Genomic DNA, 8,478 nt, shown 5'->3' on the forward strand with positions numbered 1-8,478 from the left:
AGGGCACGACGCGGAGGTAAAAGCTGTCAAAGGCGAGGACGTGGATGTCATCGAGGTTCTGCACCTTGTGGTTCAGGTCAAAGATGACGCTGTTGGAGTACTCGATGAACGGCGGCACGTACATCAGCACGATCGCGCTAATGTACAAAGACGTGACGTTGGTCAAGTTGAGGAATCGCATGAGCTACGCAAAAAATGAAAAATGACAAGAGTTGTACAATGGTCCACGATAGATATAAATATCAGAACATACCTTGTTTTCGCCATTGTACGTCGACGTCGTCACGAGGTTGCACAGAATTTTGAGCACTTTGAGCACCGCGCAATTGATCCACAAGAGACGGGTACTCAGCGCATATTGCTGAATGTTGTACACAATATTCGGCGACGGCGCGTTGAAGAGATTGATGACGCGCAGGTACATGAGGCAGTTGCCAATGTCGAGGAGCACGCCAATCGCAAAGAGAAACACGAAAATGTCGGAATTGTAGCAAAACATATCAAAGCGCAGCGCCAAACTCGGGTACGGAAAGTACTTCGGCGAAATCGTGCGCAAAATTTTCGAAAAAATCGAGTCGGCGTTGGCCAAGAGCGCTTCCATGTCGATCCACTGCACCGTGCGACGGCCCGCAAGGTACCCGCCAACAGCAAAGAAAATCGCCGTCAACTTGACATAGTGGGACGCCGACGAAAAGCCCGACTGCGGCAGCAAGACACCGACCTTGTACATCGAGCCAAAGTGGTTGACACTGCTCGAGATCACCACTTGCTTGGTACTGTCGTTGTACAAGAGCGTCACGTTGCACTGCCCGTACCCGAGCTCCGTCACCGGCGGGCACCCGGTGCAAAAGCTCCGTGGTGAAATCTTGTAGAACGCTACGAGCAGGTTCTGGGCATACGACACGTTGGCCACGGCAACGCCCGTTGTGAGCCGCATGTCGGTGCCCGTGCGCCCGGGCACATACCCGAGAGCGCGCAGCTGGACGTCGTTCATGCTTGCGGTCGGCAAGTTCACCGTTGCATCGGATTGAAAAGCATGCGAGAAGGTATTGCCCCGAAAGTACGTCACGACGTTCGAGGCAAATCCGAGTCGGGCGATCGGTGACGCGGCCACGTCATGCGGGTACGTGGCGCGCAAGATCTTGCACTGGTCGATGCTTGGCGTGAGCGGAAACGACCCGACCGAGAGCACGTAGAGGTCCGGGCTCTTGGTCACCATGGCGTGAACTGTATAATTGACCATCCAAAACCCGATTTTGGACACATCGTCCAACCCGCGGGCGACAGGAAAGCTATACTGCGCCGCGAGGTCCGACGCATGCGAGACGGTGGCGACCGGCGTCGTGAAGGCGTACGCGTCGCCGACAAAAGCGTTGATTTCCCAGTTGTTGGCGACGCTATCGATCGCAACCAGCACGACAACGACGAGGCCAATGACAAAGTCCACGCGCCGCAGAAACGCATCCAGCCGCGGCCGTTGCTTGGCGCGGACGACGTGGGACATGGGCCCGATCCCGACCACGGATGTCGGCGCCGTCGCCGACGACATGAACGGCATGCTTGTACTGCGAGAATGGTTGTGACTCAGTCGGTTGAAGTTAAATTTGGCAAAAAGGCAGCCAAAAGGCGCCTTGCGTTTCGTCAATGACGCGTCGTGTCACACGATATCATGCTTGATGGAACTTGTAGTGTCGTACATGGACCAGCCCACGGTCCATTCGCAGTGTATGGCTCCTTGATACAAGGTACCACGCGACAGGAAGGAATAGTTTTTTGTACGAGCTTGCGCTGGACAGCAGATCCCCAGGAAATGTTTACTGAGGTTATAAACTTTCTGCAAAGTATATGGCGTTGATAGTACTGTAGGTATGCTGTGGTGCAAATCAAATGCGATGAATGCCATCGACATTTGTGTTTTGGCGCCACTCTAAGTTTGACACCCGATGCTAGCGTCGGGAACGAGGCCCGGGGTGCATCGCAAGCCACTTTGCACTTTGTGATGGATATACCCCGGGGTACATGACGTGGCACGGCGTGCGACGAGACGTGCGTTTGGCATTTCGCTCACGGAATTGCATTCCTATTGGGCGCCTGGATGGCAGTTTCCTATCTTGTTGAAGTGGATATGCGTCGCATCGAGTGAAAAAGGGAAAAAGATAGCACCGAGGGTGTAAGTATGCCCTTGGTTGCACACGAGCGAACTACATCGGGTTCGATTCGACTTGTTGACGGCTTCCAACGCGGGTGTTTCCGCGTCCGTAGGGTCTTCGTGCAAAAGCGCAAGGAAAGGACAGCGCGTGTGCCAAACTAGCGCGTCCAACGGTCAAGGATGTAACACGAAACCTCCTCAGTGGCCGCGCCTGTATCGATTTTGATGCAGGATCGCGCAGACGCATCACTTGCGCAAGTAACTCGATTGTGCGCTATCGTGGAGGCACACACGCTGTACTGAACGCGTGTGTCTTCTTCGAACGACTTTGCCGGGCACGGCCACCTCTACGCGCATCATAGACGAGACGCGCTTCTTCTTCGTCGAACCAAGAGATGCAGAACAGTCGCCGGTCCTCTCCTATCGCCTCTGGAAGGACAATGTCTAGCCATCCCGGTGGTGATGCCGCGGAGAAGAGTGTGTACTAGTACCACGGACAATAGGAGGGGTGTGATGCGCAAACGTCAATGCGATTTAGGTACAGTAGGACACATTCGAGCATGGACATGGTCGCGGGATACTTGACACGAGCTGGCGGCAAAGACACGTCGCAGGTTTACGTCGTGTCGCTGCAAGACACAACCATACGAGGCTGCCTCCTTCTGGCCATCTCCACGGGCAACGACAGGTTTTCGATGCAAGCGCACTATCGGTAGAGAGCCTGCGCCTTCCCAGATCCGTCGCGATCGTCCATCTGGGACGCTCGTCGCTTGTCGCTCGTCGGCAACATGCACCATCGTTGCTCGTTTAGCGTTCAAGTACATTCAAAACCGTTCGGGCATGTATCGAGACAACCATCAAGACGCGTGGGTGGCTTGACGTCAACGCCGCGGATGTGGCGGTGGTGGCTGCAGGCTGCAAAGACGCGCTGCCACGTCACGAAGCGTTTCAATGCTGGCCAATCAACGACAAGAAAGAAGCCGTTTGGACAGCTGCGTGCGACGACAGGGAGCGTGCGTAGCGCGGACGACCGACCGAACAAGCTTGAAGCACCACGCTTCTCAATCCGAGCATCTGCACGTCCCATCGACGAGGCTGTTACGCGTCGCATTTCTGTAGCACAATTGGCGCCGTCCCTCTCGCTGTCGGCTTCATTTCGTAATAGGATGCAGTGTGTGTGGCACTCGGCCGACCTCCTGCGCGAAATCATGTCCTTCCAGCTCGGCGTGCCGCACGATACCCATACGCTCATGCACGCGCTTCGATCCCTTGTCTGGGACAACGCCGACGTCCTTGCAACACTGCCGCCTGCGCTGTGGCCAATTCACGACATCTTTCCCGACTGGTTCAAGGTCCACGGCGAGCGCGGTCTCAAGCGCTTGCCTCTTAGTGTCTCGCTCGAGCTCTTCTACTACGGCCTCTACTACGGCAACCTCGATGTCATCATGTACTTTTGCGACAAGCTCCCGGTCGACTACGTCGAGTGGCATCTCGTCGTCATGTCGGGCAACGTCGTCGCTGTCAAGTTCCTCCTCGAGGCGTACCCGGACGGCTGTTTCTTCCAAACCATCGAGCGCGCGATTGAATTTGGCCATCTCGGCGTCGTCCGCGCGCTCCGCGCGCACGGCGTGCCGTGGCCAGCGACCGCGTGGAAGGTTGCGAGCCAATTCGGTCGAGCAGACATTGCCGCCTACCTCGATGCCTACAAGTGCCCGTGGCACGAACACTGGCGCGGCGAAGTCGCGGAAGCCGCGGCCGAAGGCGGCCATGTTGACGTCCTCCGTGTCTTGCAGCGCCACCATGCGGATGCGATCACCGAGACCGCCATGGACGCCGCGGCGGCAAATGGCCATGTCGATGCTGTAGCCTACTTGCACACGCACGGCCAAGCGGGCTGCACGTCGCTCGCGCTCTCAACGGCGGTCCGCGCCGGCCATCTCGACGTCGTTGCGTTCCTGGCCGAGCATTACGAACTCGATAAGAAGCTCGCGTCGCTCCGGCTTGCGTCGCCGACGAGCGAAATTGTCGACGACGTCGACGACGCCCAGCTGCGCGAGGAGCACGAGAGCTGGACGTCCGCGTGGCAGTCGTTCCAGGCTAAGATGCAAACGCTGCTCGCCAGTCCGTCGCGGCCGTCGACGACAACACCCAAAATGCACTTTCGTGCAATCCCACGTTTAATTTAACATTCTGTTATCTAATATATTATATATGTATATTCTCCCATCACCTCTCGACGCACATTGTATCGGCGTCAACGACGCATGCGACGTCATATTACCCACGTTGGAGCATACATGCACGGGTACCGCAAGACAAGTCGTCGCCGTCTGCAGCAGTATTCGATCGCAGCGGCAATATCTCGCAAAAAGAAATAAAAAAGATATCTATTCTTGTATAAAAGCTTTCTTTTCGAAGGGCCATTGGCGCCTCGTGGATGGAACCCCGGGGCACTTCACGGTGAAGCAAGTGGCCGCCAAGTTTTGACCTTGCGATGGCCGCCGCATACCGCAGCTGCACCAACACGGGCGCCGACGCCTGCACCCCGACGGCGTGGCCCTGCGCGACGTGTCTCATGTACCTCTCCGACTACCTGGCCACGCCCACGCTGGGTGGCGGCCCAACCACGGCGGCGCCCAAAGCCACGGCTGCCGCGAGCCGTCCATCGCGCTCGCCGCGCCGCGCCGGCAAGACCGGGCTCACTTCGGACAGCGACGACAGCGATACGGCCAACGACGAGCCCATGACGCCAAGCTGCCGCCGCGCTGCCAAGCGTGCTACCGCGCAGCCCGCGGACGAGTCGGACGTGAGCGACGTCGTTCTCGAGTCGGACGACGAAGATTTTGTGCCAACGCCCCGCCGCGCCAGCGACGCTTCGCCGCGATCCGTCAAGGTCATCGACGACGACGACGACGACGACGACGAAGACGACGAAGGTGAAGACGACGACGAAGCTGACAAGGACGAAGACTCGGACGACGAAGACGGTCCGCTCGAGCCCGTGCGGCTCAACGGTGTGTGCTCGACGTGCTGCTTGGCGACGATCGCCGAGCAGCACATTGTTACGTGCGACACTTGCCGCGACTCGACGGGCCACACGCTCTGCGTCGCGTCGTCGCCGTCGTGGACCTGCCCAAGTTGCAGTCGCACCAAGCCCGTGCGCAAGCGCGGCTTGATCCTCAAGCTCACCAAGCCCTTGGGGCATGCCATGCTCATCCTGTGCGACAACTGCGACGGCGAGTTTTCGATGCCGCACATTGGCCTCGATGCCGTGCCACGAGGCGCTTGGTTTTGCCGTCACTGCCGACCGCAGATCACTGGGGCGCAGCCCGAGCCCTTGACTGACGAGAGCGACGAGAGCGACGCGGCGAGCAACAAGAAGCGCCATGTCGGGGCCGACTCGCCCAAGAAGAAGCGCCGCGTTTAGCCCGTGCACGTATACACCCACCGTGTAATTTATTAGAAGAAGCATACCCGACCCGACTTTTGGCGATACTACGTCGTAGTCTGTGGCTTCTATCTCGTAGCATCGACCTTTTGAGAGAGCTGCATGTGGCCGCAACGAGCAGGAATGAGCATTCCGGCGCCAGTACCTTGCTGCTGTGTTGGTGCCCACCGACGGTAAGGACGTATCGGAGGTCGTTCGAAGCGAACCTCGTCGCGCAGGAAGGTTGCCCGGGGTTCTATCCATCTCTCGGCTTCTCGATGACCAAGTCGACGAGTCCCAGAATGCGACGCCACGCTTCATCGACGGTATCTGCCTTCCTCCATAGCGCAGCATCGCACTTAGAGGTCGCGTGCTCTAGGACGAGGACCGAAGAAATGTATCAAGAATGTATCAACTATCACCCAAGTGTCACTCGCTCGCACCGGTCGACAGGAAACGACAATCTGTGCAGCCAATCCACAAACTAATATGTACATAGACTCATGTTCAATTCACCAAAAGTCCACGGTCGTGCCGTGGGGCAGTCCAGCGATTCTGGCTTTGCACGCGTCGACGTCGTCGTCCTCGGAGGCATGGACGACAGTATGCACCACATCGAGCGCGCAGAATGGGCGGACAGCGAGCGCGGCGAGAAGCGCCATGACGCCGTCTCGGCCCAGCGGGTTGGCGCGGAGCACGAGTGTCGTCCAGTGCGTACTTGCTAAGTGCAGTCGCTCGCCAAACGCTACCGCGCCGGCCGTGCCAATTTGATTTTTGGCCAGCGACACGACCCGCAGCGAGCGTGGGAGCGCGGTCGCGAGGGCCATAGCGCCCTTGTCACCAAACGGTTGGTGCCGCACATACACTTTGCGGAGGAGGATGGCGTCGGCGAAGGCTGGTGCGAGTGCCACTACAGCGTCGTCATCCAGGTCGTTGCCATCCAGCGTGAGAGTGTGCAGGCGAGGTAGCAGCCTCGCAAGGTCGCTGCATGCATCGAACGAGATTGGTACAAACTTGAGACTGAGGTGTCGAAGGCTTGTGGCCGCTCGAAAGGCCAGAAGCGGCGAGGGCCGTGATGTCGGTGCGCACACCAGCGAGAAGATGCGCAAGCCAGGTGCGCTTGCGGCGGCGCGCACGAGCTGGGTAACATCCATCGACGCGTCGTCCGTGTGAATGACCAGACGAACCATCTGCGGTGGCAAATTATGATGCAGCAACGATCTTGTGACGGCGCAGTGCACCAGCTGCAATGACCGGAGCTGCGCCGCGCCGACGATCGCGGTCGCAAGCTCGCTCGTAGCATCGTCGTCTGCAGCGCTTGCATCCGAGACGAGGTTGATGAGATGCAAGCTGCGCAAGCCCGGGCGACCGACGATCCATTTTGACAACGGGCGTGTGTCCCACACCGAGTCGGCATCCGCGTCAAGCGTGAGCGACTCGAGTGCGCTCGCGGCAGTTAACGCATCCCAGAGCTCGGGCGCGGGCCGGCGAAGACAGAGCCGGAGGTGCAGATGCCGGAGGCGGCGCAGCGTGCGAAGGCCATCGCAGAGACTCGAGACGCGAGCGCGACACCACGTTGCGTCACCCTCTTCGTCTTGCGCCTGCGCCTTCTCTAGCAAAAGGACGTGCAAAGACACGAGCTGGTCAGGCCAGTGGGCCACTGCCAAGTCGAACGCGTCCGGCTTCATGTGAAAGCTGCTGAGCGCGATCGTCGTCGTCGGGAGCAGCGGCCAGCTCAGGGCCTGTGGTACATGCCGCACACGCACGAGCGGGTACATGACCATGGCCTTGGCGAGGAGCACGCGCGCCTCGGCATCCACGACGGCATGCGGTGGCAAGGCGAGCGCGGGCCAGAGGTCGTCCGGCTCGAAGAAGGTACCGCCGAGCTCGAGCAGGCTCGCGAGCGGCTCGGTGAGGACGTCGAGCGGTAGCGCATCAAGGAAGCGGAAGAAGTCGGCCGCTGTCGGGATGAACTGCGCGACGTGCTGCAGTAGCTCGGGCGGGAGCGCGCAGTCGTCGAACGACGTCGAGCGCGGCCGGCAGAGGAGGAGCCCCATGCCAAACTGGCCCGAAGAAAAAATGCACCGAATGCGGTGTTATAACGCCACGTCATGTGGTTGTTACTCTTCACGGGTTTAGTGTGACAAACACTATATTTGAAGCGGTCATGACGTGGCAGCGTCCTGTGCTTGTGCAGGCCCATACAATACGACGGCGGCCGGCTGCCCACATACAACCACAGGCCCGTGATTCGTTCAGAAGCGACGCTTCATGGGAGAGCAGTACATGCTTAATAGAACGCTCCATTTAGTAATTATCTTAGTTCACGTGAAACCCCGCTGCGGCCTCACATCCGCACTCCATCCGGCTGCAACTCGACTGTAGCTCCTCACCAAAATGATTCGGCCACATAATATTTCAATCACAAATCACAACACGAGGTATTACATAGTTAGACGCTATAAAGACGATCCACTTAGCGGCGCGCGTACGCGATCTTGGCGATCAAGAGCGCCGAGAGACCGACGGGCACAAAGATACCGGCAAGGTACCCGCTGGGCGGGGCCTCGTCGCAGCCAGCGCCGCCCGCAAGACGCATGCAGCGCGTCGACTCGAACATGGAGCTGAGGTTGCCCGTGATGGACGTGCAGAGCACCGCAAAGAGGATGAAGAAGATGGCGGCCGCGACCTTGGGCTGCGAACCGCCGTTCTTCTTGAGCTCGGCGACCGCCGCCTTTTGGTTGGGCAGCAAGAAGACGCAAAGGCACCCAATGAGCACCGAACCGTACGCGACAAAGTACGAGTACGCGACTTCATTGCGCGTCTCGGGCGAGTCGGCCTTGATGAGCTTCTTGTTGTAGTGGAGCGAGCCGTCAATGATGTTGGTGATCATCGAGCCAAA

At 58.8% G+C, this 8,478-nt stretch overlaps 5 protein-coding genes across 5 annotated transcripts in view; 2 read left to right on the plus strand and 3 right to left on the minus strand.

Annotated features, from left to right (window-relative positions):
* The window catches only part of SDRG_09731 (hypothetical protein), a gene marked incomplete at its 3' end in the record, with an annotated part of 2,191 nt that extends 598 nt beyond the window's left edge, over window positions 1–1,593 (minus strand). Inside the window, exons 1-2 of the mRNA XM_008615681.1 lie at window positions 254–1,593; window positions 11–184 (exon numbers count right to left, since the gene is read on the minus strand). Coding sequence (XP_008613903.1) covers window positions 11–184; window positions 254–1,558 — 1,479 coding nt within the window. The 5' untranslated portion in view covers window positions 1,559–1,593. The remainder of the gene's footprint in view (window positions 1–10; window positions 185–253) is intronic.
* Window positions 1,594–3,308: 1,715 nt separating this feature from the next.
* On the plus strand, window positions 3,309–4,375 carry SDRG_09732 (hypothetical protein). Its single transcript, XM_008615682.1, has one exon. It carries the CDS (start codon window positions 3,316–3,318, stop codon window positions 4,333–4,335), a length of 1,020 nt encoding a protein of 339 aa, XP_008613904.1. The 5' UTR covers window positions 3,309–3,315; the 3' UTR covers window positions 4,336–4,375.
* Window positions 4,376–4,614: 239 nt separating this feature from the next.
* Window positions 4,615–5,694, plus strand: SDRG_09733 (hypothetical protein). The gene has a single exon (XM_008615683.1). The coding sequence runs from the start codon at window positions 4,644–4,646 to the stop codon at window positions 5,574–5,576; it is 933 nt and encodes a 310-aa protein (XP_008613905.1). The 5' UTR covers window positions 4,615–4,643; the 3' UTR covers window positions 5,577–5,694.
* A 269-nt stretch (window positions 5,695–5,963) lies between these two features.
* On the minus strand, window positions 5,964–7,654 carry SDRG_09734 (hypothetical protein). Its single transcript, XM_008615684.1, has one exon. The coding sequence runs from the start codon at window positions 7,631–7,633 to the stop codon at window positions 6,089–6,091; it is 1,545 nt and encodes a 514-aa protein (XP_008613906.1). The 5' UTR covers window positions 7,634–7,654; the 3' UTR covers window positions 5,964–6,088.
* Window positions 7,655–7,998: 344 nt separating this feature from the next.
* SDRG_09735 (hypothetical protein) lies at window positions 7,999–8,469 on the minus strand (the record flags this gene model as incomplete). The annotated part of the gene is made up of 1 exon (XM_008615685.1): window positions 7,999–8,469. One exon carries the CDS (start codon window positions 8,467–8,469, stop codon window positions 8,053–8,055), a length of 417 nt encoding a protein of 138 aa, XP_008613907.1. The 3' UTR covers window positions 7,999–8,052.
* Between the last annotated feature and the right edge of the window lie 9 nt (window positions 8,470–8,478).

Source organism: Saprolegnia diclina (assembly GCF_000281045.1).
Source record: "Saprolegnia diclina VS20 unplaced genomic scaffold supercont1.31, whole genome shotgun sequence".
NCBI lineage: Eukaryota > Oomycota > Saprolegniomycetes > Saprolegniales > Saprolegniaceae > Saprolegnia > Saprolegnia diclina.